The following is an 18,259-nucleotide window of genomic DNA, read 5'->3' on the forward strand; positions in this document are numbered from 1 at the left end:
CCCTGCCAGCACGTGCCAGCCTGTGCTGGCCCACGGGAGCTGCTGTCCCTGGGGAGCCCTGTCCACACTGGGGTACTGCTCCGGTTGGGAGGGGATGGAGGGGCTGTCCTGTCCCTACGCCACAAAGCTTGCAGGCTGAGGCTGCAATCTGCTGAGACAGACGCGTGGTCAGGCTTGCAGACTCCCTGGCAAAACTAGGGCACGGTCATCTAGTCAATATAGATCACAGATTTTAATTAAATGGCCTCTAGTTAATTGGATTGGACCCCAGCTACTCCAGTGATGGATGCTGTACACCTGCCCGCGCAGCGATGAGAAACCCTCCCGCTTTGCCCGAAGGCGAGCGTGGCTGGGCCGTGTCTGACCAGCAGTGGGGCTCCTGGGGCCCTTCCAGCCGATCCCCAGGGAGATGCCAGGTCCGGCCAGGCGCTCCTCATGCGATGCGTGAGCTGTTGCTTGCTGTGCATACCCGTCTCTCCGGCAGGGATCTTCCGTCCGGTGTCCCCACCGTGCCGCACGCATCAATGCATCCGCATCCCCTTGTGCTGCCACGTGCAGCGGCTGCCCGGGACCGTGCTCTCTTGCTCTGCCACCGGTGCCTGCACTGCTGCTCCCAGAGGACCCGTAGGTTCTCCCTGCTCCCCAGGCAGCACCTGGCTGTCCCGGTGCCTGTGCACAGACACTCTTCTGCTTCCAGGTCCGCCCTCCGCCCCAAGGAACCTGGTCTACAGCCTGCGGCAGTCGTCGCTGGTCCTGGAGTGGAGCGCCCCGGCTGACGCGGGTGGCCGGAGCGACCTGACCTACAGCCTGTGGTGCGGCCAGTGCCCGGCGGCTCCGCGGGGCCGCTGCGAGCAGTGCGGCAGCAGCGTGGGTTTTGTGCCGCAGCAGACGGGGCTCGTGGACCGGACCGTCACCCTGGTGAACCTGCTGCCTCACGTCAACTACACCATCCGCGTGGCGGCTGTCAACGGCGTCTCGGGCGTCAGCCCGCTGTCAGGGCAGCAGTACGCCGAGGTGAACGTCTCCATCGGCCTCGCAGGTACGGCTGCCGCATAGCGCACCTGACCGCTGAAGGTGAGCGGTGCCTCACCCCCACCGCGCCAAGAAAGCAGTTGCCCGTGCTGTCTTACGCTTGTGCGTCACCTCTGGGGTGTATGGTCTGCTCGGCAGCCGGTTCTGTGGCTTCGTCGCTGGGAGGACGCGGGTCTGGAGGTGGCGCGGGCGCTGTCCTCGGGCTCTGCGTGCCTGACGCTGCCGCGGTGCCCCGGTTCCTCTCAGTTTGCTCTGGTGGCGCAGACGTGGTGCTCAGCGGTGGCAGGCAGTGCAGGCGGGAGGGGGAGATGGAGATGGAGCTGCAACACTCCCGGGGGGGTTTCGGTTGGTGCCACGGGCAGGCGAGGAGCTGGCTGTACTGGAGGAGCCTGTGGCCCCGTTGTCTCCCACTGCAGTGGCTCACAGGTGGGTGGCAGTGAGCGTGGTGACAGCCTGGGCTCCTCCAAAGGGACGAGTCTGCTCTGTGATCCAGCTGCCATTTGAATTTACAAATCAAAATAAAAGCACCTTCAAAGAAGCAACGTTTTCAGCCCATTCACAAAAAACCCCTCCTTAAAATAGATAATTCCAATATTGGCCGTCCTTTGGAAACAAAAAAACTGACTTAATTGCTCTCTTCTATGTCAGTCTGTGGCACAATTTCTTACTGTAAGCGTCCCCTTCCACTTTACGTTTTGCATTTCTGTTCCCTTATGTGAGGCGAAGTGAGCACCCAGCCTGCCTGTGCAGATGGGGCCCCTGGCCGGGTTTGATCCCTCCTCAATTGTTAGCTGTGCCTAAGGAAAATCAGCTCTGGCTTGTTGTGTCCTTGTCTGTTCCTCTGTGGTTACGTTATTAATTTGCATGAAAGCCCTTTGCCAAGCCACAGTTAATGGAGACAGATGATCCTCACATACCTCTTGGCAGGAATTGGCCAACAATTTCATCTGAAGAGATTAAACTTTGATCTTGTTATAAATAATTTTCCCACCACTTGATCAAATGTTTTTGCGTGTGTCGTTGCTTTCTCTTCCCTCATATAATAATTTCTGTGAATCCGTTGGGTGGATGCTGTGCCGCAGACTGCTCTTCAGTGGAGGTGTCATTTCTCATTAGGATCTTTGCTGTTCAAGGATGGATTTAGCTCTGGGAAGATCTGTCTCCTGAGCTCCGGCTACTCCTGAGCCAGCATACAAGCTAGGGAGGGGTGAGCTCAACAAGGTCTAATAACAAGCTGTTCCTCCAGAGGCTTCTGCCTGGTGTTGGGCAGAGGGACCAGTGCTCAGGAGCTGTGTCCTTGCCTGGAGCTTCAGGTCTGAGCTGGGGACAAGAGGCTGGGTAAGGGCAGCAAGTGCCCTGTCCTCTGTAGGGAGTGAAGCCGCAGGACTGTGATACCAACCCATGCCCTAGCCGTTCATCTGTTTAATACAGCTTTTCTTCTGGATAAGTGAGAATCTCAACCCCTTACTCAACACTGCGTACTCCTGAAGGAACTGAAATATGCGTAAAGAATATGGCATAATTAATCTTGTAATCTGTTCAAAATCAATGTCTCTTGTCGAGCTGTCAAGTCTCCGGATGCAGATGGTGGCTCAGAATTAGCTGAGCAGCTGAGGCTTGGGAAGTTTCTTGAAACACTTAAATTTTTTGCTGCCGAAGGTGTCCCCTCCTGGGGCAGTGCCAGGCTGGAGCTGCTCCGTCTGCAGGTGCCCAGGTGGCCCAGTTCCTCTTGATTTGGCACTGTGGGCGAGAAGTGACAGTGTGATTAACCTGCACCGATTGGCAAGGAGGGGGAGAAGGTCATCTCCTGGGGAAGTGGCTTCTTCTCAGTCTAGTTCGCCTGTAACACCCCTCTGGGGCAAGAGCCCCCCTGCTGCGAGGAGGGCTCTGCGTGGGATGGGACCCTGTGTGGGCAGGACGCGGTGCGGGCAGGACGCGGTGCGGGCAGGACACGGTGCCACGGCTGGTTTGTGGAGTGTGCCACCTCCATTGGGTCCTGAGCCCTGGAGCCCCTCGTCATTAAAGCCCATCACAGAAGTGCCGGATGGGGCCAGAGATAAGGAGAAAGGGAGACTTGAGGGATGCCTGGAGCAGCAGCGGCTTCCTTGGCAGCTGCGATGCAATGGTCTCAGGGAAGTGATTTGCAGCAGCAGGGAAGCTCTGGCTGCAGATACGCAAACTCAGAGGAAAAATTAAACAAAGAAACAAGACCCTATTTAGCTGTCAGATCCCTGCTCCTCTAAATATAGCTCTGAGTGCAGCTTTCGCACTGCCCTTCCCCTTCAGCAGTCACAAGAGGGAATTAGCAGTTGTTCATTGTATTTGCAGGGGAAAAGAAAAGATGCTATTTAGTCTGCAGGAGGCAAAATTAATACTGTGTTTTTTCTAATCTGGCCCCAGCATGGGACTAAATAAAAGTGTTTGAGGAGAGAACGGAGCTGTTTACCTGCAGGAGTAGAGCTGCATTAGCTATGTAAATGTACACTCTGGGACGATGTCATTTATATTCCCAGCAGGGATCGGCTCCTATCTTAAAGGGCTTTTAAATCTGTTGCAGATTAATAATGCAGCCAGTGCCGAAATGCATTCTCCTTTCCGAGTCTATAGAGAAGCGGTTTGTGCTGAGTTAGGTCCTCTGAAGTAGACTTCTCTGTGCCCGCTTGTTGCTGGTGCGGCAACACCAGCCCAGCCCCAGCCAGGAGGGGCGGTGGGTCCACAGGGCGAGCCGGCTCCAGGGCCAGGGTCTGCGCTCACGGGGTCTTTGCTCTCCACGCAGTGAGAACCGGACCTGGAAGAGCTCTACGGTAACTGATGAGGCTGCTTCTCTGGTTTGGAAAGAAGGACGCTGGGGCAGGTGTTGCCTCGGACAGTGCCCAGCGCGTGTTCTGCGTCGCAGCGTTAACTGGTGACGGAGGGGAGCGGCTGGCCCTCCCCAGCGCCAGCAGTGCCGTGGTGCAGGGCGGCAGAGGTATTCGGGGGCGATGGGGACTGCTGTCCGTCTGATTGCCGCTCACCCCATGTGGGGAGCACAACAGACGGGTTGTGGTCTGCTCTCGTTTGCTGCGTGTCTGCTCAGCTGCCCCGGCCCCGCAAAGGTGCGGGGGGAGCGTTCCTGGAGGCGCTGGGGCTGGGGCTGGGCACCAAAGAGGCTCTTCCTGCTGCCTGGCCTGCAGGCACTTGGTGCAGCTCCATTTTTAAGTGCTTGCTGTTGTCCCTCTTTAAGGGCCCCCTTCGGGTTTTGGCTGCAGTGGGTCGTTCACTGGAGAGACACTGTGGCCACACCTAGTTTTATGCCTTTTCTGCTGGTATACTGGTTAATTAAGAGGGGTAAACCCACCGCCAGCAACAGAATGGAGTTTATAAAATCAGGCAGAGTGGTGAATAATTTAATGTTTGCTTTTTCAGAATAGAGGCAATGTTAGGCGAGCTTAAAATATTGATGGGAAACACATTTTTTTTCACAGTGTGAAATGCTTTATAGTCTGTGTGATTTTCTTTAATGCCTTTTAAACATGTTTGAGGCTAGTGCCTGCTTTCCTGGCATGTACCGTGGGTTCTGGTCTACAGCCCATCACTAAATGAGTGTGATTTTTCCTGATGACTTTGTTAAGTCAGCACCACTTGTTCAGGTTTCTTCAGTCCATTTGCTAGATTCAGAGATACAGAAGGGCATCTGTGTGATATTTTATTGATGGGAATCATATAAAACAGCAAGGAGCACTTAACTTAGTTTACAGGAGCAAAACTCAAGTTAAGGGTCAGGCTGGCCTCAGCCGCCTGTATCCCTTGTTTTGTAAAACGTGCGGTGACGTGCGCTCATGCAGAGGCCAGAGGCTCGTGGTGGGGATTACCCTGCTGTCCCAGCAATGAAAGCTGTGAGCGTGCCCGTGTGCGTTTCTGTTTGTGCATGTGGGTCAGTGTGTCTTTATGAGACTGATGAAGGAAGTTGAGAATATTTCTCTTTTTTTTCCCCTCATCTTACTGAAACACTTCTTGCATATGAAAATCATTCTCACCACTCCGCCCCAGCAGCAAATGCCATGTTACAGCCTGTGCTAGCCTAAACCTGGCTCTGATGAAATGGGAATACGGAGCAATTTGCTGGGTTTGGAGCAAAAGCGTGCCAAACTGGTGCAAATACCGTCATACTCATTATTGGTGTTTGAAGTAGCACCTCGAGAGGGCACAGGGCTTCCTGACGGTACCAGCAGAGTTGAAGGTCTCTGGCAGAGGAGGGGAACCTTTGCCGCACACGGGTGCTGCTGGCGCTGGCCGTTTCCCATGTGCTGTGGTACAGACTGGTGTGAGGAGGATGGCAGCACCACGTGCGCCGTGGGATTGCCGTGCTGGAGGAGTCTCAGGCCTCCCTTGTGTGAAAAGCCTGGCCAAAAAATGCGGAAGGTCCGAAAGGGGTCCTGTCCCGCTTGGCCTGGTGGGAGCGTTAATAACCTTTCTGCCTTGCTTCGTGCTGCCGGGGTGAGCTTGCTTCCCCTTCTTTACATGTGGACAGTTTGGTATCCCCTTAAAGGTCAGCTCTGGGGCCAGTGTGTTTACTCGGAGAACTACTTTTAAAAACACGAAACGACACTCAGCCAGATTGCGGCAGAGGGAGCTGTGGGCAGGGGCTGTCAGCTCGCTCGAGCGCGGGAGCTCCCGGCTGCCCTTCGGGTCCTCCCGCTCTTTCAGCAGAAGCCGAAGGGACTTGGAATCGATGAGCAGATCATCATGAATAAAACAGCAGAAGGACTTTTTTCTTCAGCAAAGATTAATGAGCTAAGTAATAAATACAAAATTTCACAGATACTTAAGTTTACTTTCCAGGGACTTGTTCCTCTCCACAGGAGTCTCTGTGGGTTAGTCAGGGTCCAGCAAATGTCCTGATTTGATGGAGAAGTGGGACAAGCTAGAAGCAGCCGATTTCCCCATGCAGCTTTCACTGTGCCTGCTGCAGGGCTGCTGGTGTAAACGGGTGAATTGGTCACCGCAGCCCCTTCGCCTTGGTGTGTTCTGGCCCTTGGTGCTTCCCGGGGTGATCCAGGGACCACTCTTCCTTGTGCCGGGACTGTGCCGTCCAGCCGTGGCCAGGCTGATGGCTGCTGAGGGCAGGCTGGGCCACGCAAAGCCACAGTTATGGGAGGCTTTTCTGCTGTTCCCTGTTCTCTCCTCAGCTGGAGAGGGGACTTTCTGCCTCCTGACCAGGACAGCTTGTGGCTCTGCCCCAGGAGAGCTGTGAAGACCTTACTTGGCGTATTCAGCCACTGGTGAGGTCAGTTTTTCTAATCAATCCTAATTTTCTCTCTAATCAATCCAAAGCAGAGCAAGGGGCTGCAATAGAATCTTTTATCAAGGCACCAGGTACAAAGTTTATTTTCCCTACTAAAATATGTAGTGTCTCTCTTGAATAGTACCTTTGCAGCAAAGACACTGATGCCCTAGCAGAGCAGTCCCTTCCTCCCTCCTCCTTGTTGCTGAATGCCCTGGCCACGGGCAGATCACCGCGTCTGAGCCGCTGCTGCCTTGCTCTGGGCAGTCAGGGGATGCCGTGTCCTTGGCTGGCTCCTGAGATGCTGCAGACAGTCCGACAGGTCCAGCTGGCTTTCCACTGCTGCAGGAGGCAGAGGCTTTCGGAGGAGCTGCTGGGATGCTGCCTGCAGGCCGGGAGCCCGGCGCAGACAGTGCTGCTGCCTGTCAGCTGCGGGAGCTGTACGGGCACTGAGCGCAGGTCAGCGGCTTGAAGGCAGGAGAAGGTGGTCGGAGGAGGAGACGGTGCGGAGGAGGCCCTGGGAAAGCAGGGATGAGCACAGCAGGGTAAGGCGGGCAGACCCTTCTCTGCTGCTGCGAACAGCAAAGGTGTCAGGCAGAGAGCCTGCGGATAGCTGGGGACGGCGAGCTGCCTGCTGCGTGCTGGAGAAGCCAGCTCGTCTGGAGCCAAACCAGATTAAAATGGGAATAGTTGGCAAATGCATCTTGCATAGTGGGATGAACTAAACGGGAGCACGCATGCCAGGGAGAAAGATTCAGCATGCAGCATGTGCTAACTAGAAATAAACAGCCAGCTCCTGGGGCGCAGGCTATGTGCTCGGCAGCGGGTAGGGCGGGCAGCTCTCCCATCTTCCCGGCTGTCCGGAGTGGTGTGGGGCAAAGCCTGTGCCAGCGTGGCTGGAGGCGGCTGGAGAAGCCTTGATACGTCCTACAAGCCCTCCTGTTCAAAGACTGTATTTTGTGTTTCCCAGAAATCCTTAGCAGCCGGTTCAGAGTACTGAACGTTAGCTGGTGCTCAGACCCCTCTGCAGCGCCGTGCAATTAGGGTTTTATGCTTGTTTTCAGTCAGAGCGTTACTAGCTGCCCACAGATTACAAAGCCGTTGTCTTTTGCCACCATCTTCTCCCATTGGATGATTACCAGCCTGGAGTTTGCCCTGCTTCAATCCTGATTCAGAGAGAGGGAACTGGTATCTGCAGCAGCAGCAGACTCTTCAGCTGTTTAAATTGTTGAAGCTTTTACTGTGGCATCACAGGGCAGAAGCAGAAATGAAGTTACCACAACTGAACACATTCAGGCTGACGTGTGACTCGCAGCCCAGATGAATAAGAGGATAGAGATAAAGTTCCTTGGAACCTGTGATCTGCTGGTTGCACTTACTTGGCTGTTCAGAACCAAAGCAACCGAAGTGTGGTGGCACGCAGCGTCACAGGCTCTGTCCCCGGGGCTCTGCCCCAGACCTGGCAGGCTGTGCTGGGCTGGTGCAGTGGGATTTGGGTGCTGCTGGCCGCAGGGAGGGTGCAGAGTACGCTGCTGGAGCAGGGGGGATGCTCTGCCCCCGGCAGCACCACCGTCACCTGCTGCTTTCCTCTGATTTTTCAGCGCCGACTCCTGTCACTGACATCCGCACGGATAAAGTTGAGCAGAAGAGCGTCTCCTTGTCGTGGCAGGAGCCGGGCTTCCCGACCGCCAACGGCACCGAGTATGAGGTCAAGTACTACGAGAAGGTAGGCTCTGGGGACCGGCTCTGGCTCTCGGTCGTGCCCCAGCCCCCCCCCCCCCGGCCGAATCCTGGCCATTTCCCTCGCCAGCCGGACCTGCCCCTCGGGAGCGCGGGCTGCTGCGTGTGCCGGGGAGGGTGCTGCATGTGCTGGTGCTGCTGGTCGCAGTCCACCACCCGCCGCGTGAAGATTGAGCGGTGGGAAAGGGAGGGAATGCATGTTTGGGGACGGTGCTGTCGTGAAGGTTTTACTGGCACCTGAAAGTAAGAGGAGTGCTTCAAATGGGGGCCATTAAGGTCTTTTCTTCTCCAACAGCGTTATGCAATCAGCTTATGCAAGTTTTGGGAAATTTGGATTATTTGTAGAGTTTATGTTGATTAGTGGGTTTTTTACCCATCTGCGCAACGAGATTTCATCCAGTCCTAATGTTGACATCTCCCTGGGAGAAACAGTAAAGCTAATAATTTTCATTCATTCTTTGTTTTTGTTTTTTTTTTTTTTTTTAATGCATTGGCTGGCTTTTTTCAAGGACATTAATAATCTGAGGTTTGAGTGCTTGCCATTAGCCAGCTAGACAGGGACTGCTAAACCATACTGGGTTTCTAAATCTTTGACGAGTTAACACCTGTATTCATAGCCTGCTCTCTGGGAAAGTGTTGGGCCCTGTGGTCTTCACTGGTTTAGGACGGAGGGCTGCTGAATCTGTGATTTAAGTGAGCTGTGAGTGGCCTTCCACACAGGAGGGGACACAAACAAACATTTTTCTGACAGTCTCTTAATTTTAAAAATAGCTGTTATTTGACAGGTGTGGTAGGCTGAGAATTTTAGAAGAAATACCGGTGGGCAGAGAGCAGGGACAATGCTCTAAATCAAAATAAATGCAGTTTATGACACAGTTCCGCAAATTACCTTATCTGCGTGTGCTCAGGCTCGTTATGAAACTGATTACACGTCAAGCAAACTGTGCAGGTGACATGTTGGTGTTCTGTATTTAGAAACAAGCTACCTTGAAGCTGATTCATATTAATGTCATTTTCAGTATCTAATAGATTTGAAAGGAGGAATCCGTGGGTGAGGGTGAATGCTGAAGCCCGAGACGGTAAGTCCTGTGCAAATGGGCTGCAGCAACAAGATACTCAGGGCATATGAAATGAGGAAACATCCTGCTTGGGTAGGGAATTCAAACTATAGTTTAGCAGTTATTGACTGAAACGAGGTTCTTGATGCTGACACAAAAATCAACTTAGTTCTTAATCTTTGCTTTTAAAGCCATTCTTTAACTGTGGAGATTCAAGGGGGAAAGCATATCAAATGGAAAATACATTTCACAGCGCTGTCTTGGCCCTGGGAGCGGTGCGGTGAAGGGCTGCTGCCTGCGCCCGTGCCAGGTCGCAGGGCTGGGACACTCATCGGGGCTAGTCTCCGGCATCATGAGGATGCAGCGTGTGCGCATGGGATCCGAGAGAGGCTGAGGCTGTGGAAAGTGCCCTCAGATAACACCAGTCTGGGACTGTGGCAACACCGGCCTCATCTTCTCGCCAGGAAGTTTGTTCGGAAGTACCTGACGTGGCTGAGAAAATGATCTCCGATAGTGGCTGCACAGTGGCACACGAAGCGTTGCGGGAGCTCTAGGGGGTGCTGGGACTTGTTTTGCTATGCAAACCACGGGAACTGGAGGCACAGGGGTCCCACTGGCCGTCCAGCCGGGCAGAGCCCACCCTGCCTTCCCTGTCTCCATCAGCGGCTGCAGGAGGGGGGCTGCCCGTCGCACTCTCCCTTAGTCACAGCGGAAGGATCTGTTGATTGCTGGGCAAGTGAGTAAAATCCCGGGGACCAGGACTGTTGGCAGACCCGCCTGCCAGCTTTGATTACGCAGTGCGTGCTAATACGTGTGTATTTACTGCAGGGCTCAGGCGGCTGTAGCAGGGGGCAGGATGGTACCAGCAGCCGAGCCCCAGCGTGGGGGCAGGCAGGAGGAGAGGAGCCATGCAGGGTGGCACAGCGGCTCCCCACCACCCCATCCTCTGCCTGCCTTCATAGCGCATCACCTGGCTCCATCTGCTATTTCATGTGACCTTTCCATGCAATTTCTATTAATGAGACATCTAGTAAATGTTTCTTTCTGTTGAAGGCTTTATGTTTAGATAGACTGTCCTGATGGGACCCAGAGGCGAGGCAAAGATACAGCTGTGCAGCGCCTGCTCTGTGGCGCAGCTGTCAGTCCAGCTAGATTTCTGGTATCTCATTATTTCACAGGATCAGAGAGATCAAAGCTACTCAACTGTGAAAACCACGTCAACGGCCGTGACGGTCAATAACCTGAAGCCTGGCACCCTCTATATTTTCCAAATCCGGACATCTTCCTCGCCGGACTACGGAAACTACAGCCCTAGTATTGAAGTGGAGACGCTGGCAGAGTGTAAGTGTTGGCAAGGCTCGTCTTCTCTTACGCACGCACCTGCAGACGTGAGGCTCTTTGAGCCGAGCCGTGGGGATGCTGCTGCTCCTGCCCCAGATGCTCCTGGTTTTGTGGAGCAGCATCTGTTCCTCTGGTTCTGCCGCTCCGGGCCTAAGAGCAGGTACTTCCCAGGACTTGCTTTTAATTGCATTTTCCTCTTTGATTTTAACAAAACTGCTGCTGCTGGCCTGCCTGTCCTGGAGGTGTCTGTCCTCACTCTTCTGAGTGCAGCATCAGTGAGGGCAGCCAGTCTCTGGCTCCTCTCTGGTGTAGAGACTGGCGACAGTCTCTGCTCTTCGACTTGGATTGCCCACGAAAGTGCTTAGCAGAGCAAGAGTGACTGAGGGTTGTTTTGACTTGGTGTGATGTTGGTGCCAGAACAGAACTCAGCAGGTCCTTTTTGTGGGGCCACCACCCAGGTGCTGGAAGGGAGTGAGCATCGCTCCCTGCTGATGTAACTGCCAAGGGCACGATCCTGCCCATGTCTGCGAAGCTGTGCAGCCCACAGCGGGCGCTGCTCAGACGGGGTGGCCAGCTGCACCGTCTGCAGCAGAGGAGGCAAGGCCAGCCTTGGATCCAGCTGGCCTTGGATGTGTGCCCCAGATAGGAGATAACTGCTTACCCCCACTGCTGTCCTGGCTCATGAGACACTTGGCTTGTTAGCCGCTTGGCTGAGTAAGGTCAGCCAGCACCAGTGTTATTTGCTGGGGCTTTTCCTTTTCAGTTTCCATTCATAACTATAGTCCAGAAGCATCTTATTTCACTGACTAAAAGAGGACTTGGAGAGATGGTAGGGCTTCAGCTTAATAATCCACCCTGGCTAGAAATGAAAGCCCTGAAATGGCTGGCTCAGTACGACTCCCACAGATTGTGTTTAACAGGGCTTTAAATTGCATCCATTTGCCACACAGAAGACATTTTCAGAATGAATTGAAGCCAATAAAAATTTTATATAGAATTTAGCTTTCTAATACCCCTGTTTGCAAAAGCAGGAAGGAAGGGATTAATGTGATGAAGGAAAACTATTTGTAAGCCATAAATTTTAATATGTCTCTCTGATAAACAGAAACCTTTCCTCGGTGCTGATTAACAAAACCAGGAGCCTGGTGTGGCAGGAGCTGGGGTTGCTCTGCCCGCACCTGCAGTGTAGCCCTGCACGTTGGTCTGATTGCACCAGCTCGAGCTTTTAAAACAACCACAATGTGAATTGCTGTGAGGATGGTGAAGTGTAGCCTGGCGCTGCAGGTGAATTGTCCCACAGCCTTGCTGGAGGACACAGGTCAGCACTGGGAGGAGCAGCCGGGGCTGCCCCATGCCTTGCACCTGCCCCAGGGCACGTTGCCGACCCGCTCTGCTTGCCTCCCTCAGTGACAGTGGCCTCCAGCGAGCAGAACCCCGTCCTCATCATCGCGGTGGTGGCCATCGCAGGGCTGACGGTGCTGGTGTCCATGGTGATTGGCATGATGGTCTGGAGGAGGTGAGCGGAGCCGCGGCTGAGCCGGGGCATGGACCGAGGAGGTTTGGGGCAGGGGAGGAGGAGCGGACCGAAGCGAAGCCCCCGCAGCGGGGGCTCTTGGAGGCACGGGGCAGCGCTGGCTCTCAGCGTGGGAGCTGGGTTAAACTACGTGCTGGCTCCTCGAGCCGTGGGGCTGGACTCTGTGCCTGAGCTGCGACTTGAGGCTTTTATACCTAGCGAGGGGCTGCTGCCCAGATAACGGTGTGCATCTTCGCTCTCATTGCAGACAGTGTGGGTACAGCAAAGCCAGCCAGGACGGGGATGAGGAGCTGTACTTCCATTGTAAGTGAAGCCTGGCCACCGTGGCCAGTACAACTGTGTGGCGACCCCTGTATTTATTGCTATTAATAACCCAGCTCCTGACAAAGCAGCCCTGAGTCCTTCCTTTTGAAGTGTTGTCATCCTGCATTATCCCAGAGCAGGGTCTCAGCACAGTGAGGCTCTCTGGGGACTGTGGGCTTGACAGCTTCATAAGCCAGTGTCCGTCCTTCCTGCACACAGGTCACTGCCGTGCCAAAGGCAATGGGGATGTTTTCAGCTTTCCACGGGGTGTATGAATTATTCCATCAGCTTTTCACAAACGGCTACACGAAAATACAGCTTTGTTTTCTGGGGCTACTCTTGATTATTGAGCAGCAATAATTTTACAGACAACAGTTGTCAAAGGAAATTCAGATGTCAGGATTGATGAGTTTATTTGATTCCTGGCATATGCCCGTGAAGTGCACACGTGCTCTTCTGCTCCCCAAAGCATTTCAGAAGCAGCAGAGCCTGCATGCTTCTCGGATGCAGCCTGGCCATTTCACCTGGCTTTGAAGGGCCTCATGCTGCTGAACTGGAAGGTTTTTTATGCAGGGCAAGGGGAGTGCAGCAGCCGTCTGTTCTTGGGGAGACGAATGGAGCCAAAGTGGAAGGGAAGCCTTGTGTGGTGCGACCCCTTCCCAGAGCAATCTGGCTGTTTGCCTGTGTGCTGGTCCTGGACGGGCCAAGCAGCTTGTGCAAAACGTCCGTTGTCCTCCTTGCCTTGCCCAGGGAGAGGAGGAGACGTGGCAGTGCTCTAGCAGGGGCCTGGCGAGCGGCGGAGCTGATGTGCTTCGGCCGTTGTTTTGGCCGTTTGTTTTCAGGAAATGTGAATTAGGGTTTTGCGGAAGCCCCACCAAGCGGGTGGCTGTTTCTCCTGTGGAGCTTTGCAAGGGCTCCTGTAAGCGGGTCAGCCTCGTTCCGTGCAGTTCTCCTGGACGTGCTCCCGGGCAGGGTCGCTCGCCATGCAGCAGATGGTAGGCGCCTGCGGGAGGTATTTTGCTGCCCATGCTGCTAGTTGAGGGGACCTGGAACGTGGCTGTTGTTCATTGTTAAAATTACCTCTCCTAGAGGTCTTGGGAACAGAGATGATTTGGATACTCGAGGATTAGCACGGGTGGCAGATAGGCTCAGTCTAGGAGGAGGCTGCGCTAGAGTGAAGGAGCTACTCTCCTTTAACCCAGGGGTTGTGGCAGTGGAGCAGAGCGATTAGGTTCATTTAATCCCGCGAGAAATCTAGCAACCTTAAAGCCAAATCTTTTGCTTTGCTTATAAAAAGGTGGGAAGTTAGACCTGCCAGCAGACCTGCAGATGGATAACTGCGAGGGTGTTTCCTGGGACGGGTGGGCGGGAGCTCTGCCAAGCCTTTCTCATGCGCTCTTTCTGCCTTTCCTGCAGTTAAAATACCAACCAGGAGGACGTACATCGACCCTGACACTTGTGAAGACCCCTTGCAGGCCGTGCACCTCTTTGCCAAAGAGCTGGATAACGCTAGTATTAAAATTGAGAGGATCATCGGGACAGGCAAGTTCCTCCTTGCTGGCCCCTTTGTGCCGGCGGCTGTGCCGTGGGCTGCGCGTGTGCCCAGCCGGAGCGCTCCCCTCTCGCCCCGGCACGCAGGGCCACGGCAGCGCCATGACGTTGCTGCTGCGGTCCTGCCCGAGCCGCGGTGCCGTGGGCGCGTGCCGGCGCTCCCGCTGCTGCCCGCAGGCTCTGCCCACCTTGCCGGCAGCTCCCAGGGCAGCTCCTCGTCCTCTGGCACCATCAGCGGTGTGGACTTTTGCTCTTGTCTCAGGGAGGGTACCTGCTTGCAGTGGGGAGATGGGAGGGGGGCTGGTGAGTATTTTGTTCAGGAGCTTGATTTTGCATTCCCGTTTATTTTTCTGAGGCACTAAGTACAGCCAACTGAGTGAGGCACAGACCAGAAAGCATCAGCAATTATCTGCATCTGGGCAGTTTGACAGCAGCATGAAAACTATTTATAAATATGTGAACCTAATGATTTATTGATTTTCATCAACTTCACTGCCTAAAACTTAAAAGCAAATTAAAATCCCCTCACTGGGGCCGAGAGCCTTAATTGCTAATGTGTGCCAGAACATGGGAAACACGATGATTCTTTGTCGTTTCTTTTCCTAAAGATAAATTCAGCTGCAGAAAAAGAAGAGGTGGAGGAAGGGAAGAGGGGAGGGCTTGTCCACCAGCTTAAAGGACAGTGTTGAAGGGAAGAGGACACTGAGGAGAAGAGGAGGTTATCTTTGTAGCTGCTGAGTGGAGCAGCTGAGACTAATCCCGCACACCTTTCGGAAGCAAATTGGTCAGGAACACATTTAAATACAAGGAATTTGGGAGTACATTTGTCTTACTGCTGACCTAACAAGTACCTGGCTTTGAAATCAATAAAGCTTTTCATAGCTACACATTTTTTGCTGTAAAGCCAATATTAGCCTTTTATGTTATGAATTTGGTAGCTCCTGTTGTGTCAAGCATGTGGCTGTGCAGAGTGGGATACTCTGCCTCAAAGACTGCAGAAACCCTCCTGGCCCTGCCGTGCTCTGTTCCATGAGAAGCAGATCCTGTGTGTGCCGAGCCGGGAAGCAGAACGAGCCAGGCCCAGGGACCATGAACTTGGTGGCTGGGGGTTAATCTTCTTTTCATGGGAAAAAGCGCAATGTGCACTTGAGCAGAGCATGGAGAGAATGGCTTAGAGATGTAGGAAGAGGAAGAAGAAATTGTGTTGCATTATCACACGTTTTTAGTATCACATGCTGATGCTAAACTGGTGTGAAGCGTTGTGTGTTCAGCAAAGGTGGGGGAAGATCGTAAAACAGACTCTGTGGGGGAAACCTGCAGCCACGCAGGGCTCCGTGTGTTTCTGACTTTATGGATTGGCAAATCCTCTGATTAACGATGGGAAAATCTTGCTTGTCTACACAGCAAGACACATCACTTGTGCTACAGGAATGCACTTTGTGGTCCCAAGGCAAAGAAAATATCCCCTAGAGGGAAGCTGTGAGGGACGTCCTGCCGTGGCCACGGATGCTGTTTAACTCATCTCTCTGCTACGCAGGAGAGTTTGGAGAAATCTGCCGGGGATGCCTGAAGCTGCCCAGCAAGCGGGAGCTGCCGGTGGCGATCCAGACCCTGCGGGCAGGGTGCTCGGAGAAGCAGCAGCGCTCCTTCCTGGCGGAGGCAAGCACCATGGGCCAGTTCGATCACTCCAATGTCATCCGCCTGGAGGGGGTCATCACCAGAGGTAAGGGGGGTCCCAGGCTGTACGGCATGGGGGCGCAGCCTGAGCCACACGCAGTGGAGGAGGGCTGCTGTGCAGGCAATGTGCTAAAGCTGTTGTTTTGGAGTGATGACCTGGTGCTGAAGGTGCAATACTGTTGCTCTCTGGAAATTGGGCATTTCCTCATGTATTAGCTATTTTAGCATTCTGATGATTAATAAAATGCTTACAGCTAGGTGAATAAATCCAGGTAGTAGCTTAGCAGCAAAACTGTGTACTCTTAATAAAAGCAAATTGAAGTGAGGTTCTGTCAGTAAAACAGATGACTCTGCTCCCGGCTCTCGTGGGAGTGTGTGCTCTGAACTAGTCTGCAGATGCTGTAGTTAAATAGATATTCATATAATCCACAGAAACATGAGCATGTGTGCTGATTTTAACTAGCCTTTTTATTAGGTAAGGAAGTATTTCTGTCCTGAGTCTTGGGCTGAGCTGGTTGCTTTTGCATTCATTGGGTAGTGCCATCCTCCTTTGTGATGTGGTTCAGTGTCCTGATAAAAGGAGCATCTGACACCGGGATCCAGCGTGATCCCAGCTGGGAACGACATGAAAGCCTCGGACGTACTGCTCATTGCAAACTGTCTGAGATAAAGTCCTTGTCTCCCTTAATAGCCAGGCAGTGCAGGCTGACCATGCTGGAGGTTAGCACCCGGATTTCTAACACCTGCAGTGTTAGAACTGCCTGAGCAATGGGCAGGACTCACGCAGTGCTCCTTGTCTGTCCGTGCAGGGAGTACCATGATGATAGTGATGGAGTACATGGGGAATGGTGTGCTGGACTCTTTTCTCAGGGTAAGTGCTGTGGGAGCCGGTGGTAACTGCAGGGGTCTGCCACCCGCTTGGGCTCTGCTGGCGGTGCCCCCTTGAACTGGGCATTACTTACCTTTGGCTTTGCCACCTCTTTTTTTTACAGAAGCACGAGGGACAGTTCACGGCCACCCAGCTCGTTTGCATGTTGCAGGGGATTGCCTCTGGCATGAAGTACCTGGCAGAGATGGGTTACATACATAAAAGCCTTGCTGCCCACAAAGTCCTTGTGAACAGCAGCCTGGCTTGCAAAATAACTGGTTTCAGACGGCCGCAAGAAGATAAGATGGAGACCATCTTCTCCACCACGGTAAGCTGCATTTCCAAATTCTATTGTCAACATTCCCTGAAAGCAAAATGCTGACAGAACGGCTACAAAACCTCTGCAGAGGTGGATCTCCCTGGCTGCATTGCACAGCCATGGCTGGGAGTGCTTGGACTGGGGCCTGGCATCACTAGAGAGGTTTGCAGCCTGCTCTGAATGCCGAATAAGGATCAAATCCAAAGCCAGCTAGCTTCCACAGGTGGAGTTAATAAGACATACAGCAATTCTACTCCAGAACCAGTATTTTTCCTAGGCTCCTGTTTCGTTCCTCATGTATGAATGTGGGCTCTGCATCTTAACAGCTTCTTTCTCAGCTAGCAGTCAAACGCGTTTAGCCAGGGAACTGCACAGGAGCCGTCCGGCACCGTTCTTCCTCTGGCCACAGCCCTGCACGCATCTGCAGAAACTGGCAGAGAGGCAGCGGGTGGCTGGAGGCAGCCCTGGCAGCCTCAGGGTTCCTTATGTCTGTTTTATCACTTGTCATGAAATTCATGGTTTTCAATTAAGAACGTAAGTCCTGCTTGATTCACACTCACGCCTCGTCAGTTCTGCTAGCCAGCGTGTCTCCCAAGTGCCTGCATGCACTTGGAGAAGCTGCCCGGCAGCCCTTGGGTGCGGAGCCGTGGGGCCGTCCCTGCCCGCCGGGCTGGGCAGGCGCCCTGTGGGCCCCCGAGACCCCCACAGCCCCTCGCCGGAGCCGGCTCTCTCTCCCCTCTTCTTTCACACGCTGCTTTGGTGCGTTTCACATGAGGGTGCCTCAACGCATTTTTAACTGCAGAACAATAAGTTGTATGTCTTTTGGTACCCTGCATCTGCCGGTATCAGCCAGGGCTGTTAGCGCATCACATTAACTGGGCATTAATATTTTAAAGAGCTTTGATTCCTCAACCAAATGAGCACTTAATGTTTGCAGGGAGCATTGGGCAGTGCCAAGGAGGCAGCAGCTGATGTGTGCTGCCTGCGGGGACGCGGTGCCTGTGTCCCGGTGCAGGGTATGGGCGTCCCAGGGGGAAGAGCCTGTTTGCAGGGTTTGGCCCGTGCTCTGCCAGGAGCTGCAGTCATTTGCCAACTCTGAGCAGACCGGTGGCAGAAAGAGTCTTGGAAAACTTTTTCGGCCGTTACCACTAGCTGCAGGGAGGGACGCTCAGTGCGCTCCATAGGGAGAGCACTAGTGTCCTGAAGAGTCCCTGGCAAAGCGTGACTCCCCCTCACTGGACATGGTGAGCGTTGCCTGCAGAGCCGTAGCTCAGCCGTGGCTGTCGTGCCGCAAAGCGCTCGAGCAGAATTGCCCTGGCGCTGGCATGCCGCTGGGTACGGAGCAGCCCGCTGAGCGAGGGGGATGGGGAGCCCAGCAGGAGCCCTGGCTTCTCCCACTGCGGTGCAGCAGGGCTGTGGCTTTGGGGTCAAGGTCTCCCCACTGTTAATTACAATTAGCTGTGGTGTCTGTCACCTGCTTCCCCTACTGCATCCAGAGGGCTCTGCAGATGCCGAGGTGTGGATTGCTAATTACAGGAGAGCAAGCCAGGGTGAAAGGACTGTGTGTTTGTGC

The 18,259-nt window shown here is 53.8% G+C and overlaps 1 protein-coding gene across 1 annotated transcript in view; it reads left to right on the top strand.

Moving 5' to 3' along the window:
• EPHA10 (EPH receptor A10) overlaps positions 1-18,259 on the top strand; it is a 42,521-nt gene that overhangs the window by 19,487 nt on the left and 4,775 nt on the right. Inside the window, exons 4-12 of the mRNA XM_049821219.1 lie at positions 698-1,039; positions 7,897-8,021; positions 10,272-10,434; positions 11,842-11,950; positions 12,216-12,271; positions 13,688-13,813; positions 15,360-15,545; positions 16,309-16,370; positions 16,492-16,695. Coding sequence (XP_049677176.1) covers positions 698-1,039; positions 7,897-8,021; positions 10,272-10,434; positions 11,842-11,950; positions 12,216-12,271; positions 13,688-13,813; positions 15,360-15,545; positions 16,309-16,370; positions 16,492-16,695 — 1,373 coding nt within the window. The remainder of the gene's footprint in view (positions 1-697; positions 1,040-7,896; positions 8,022-10,271; positions 10,435-11,841; positions 11,951-12,215; positions 12,272-13,687; positions 13,814-15,359; positions 15,546-16,308; positions 16,371-16,491; positions 16,696-18,259) is intronic.

This window comes from Accipiter gentilis, chromosome 17 (assembly GCF_929443795.1).
Source record: "Accipiter gentilis chromosome 17, bAccGen1.1, whole genome shotgun sequence".
NCBI lineage: Eukaryota > Metazoa > Chordata > Aves > Accipitriformes > Accipitridae > Astur > Astur gentilis.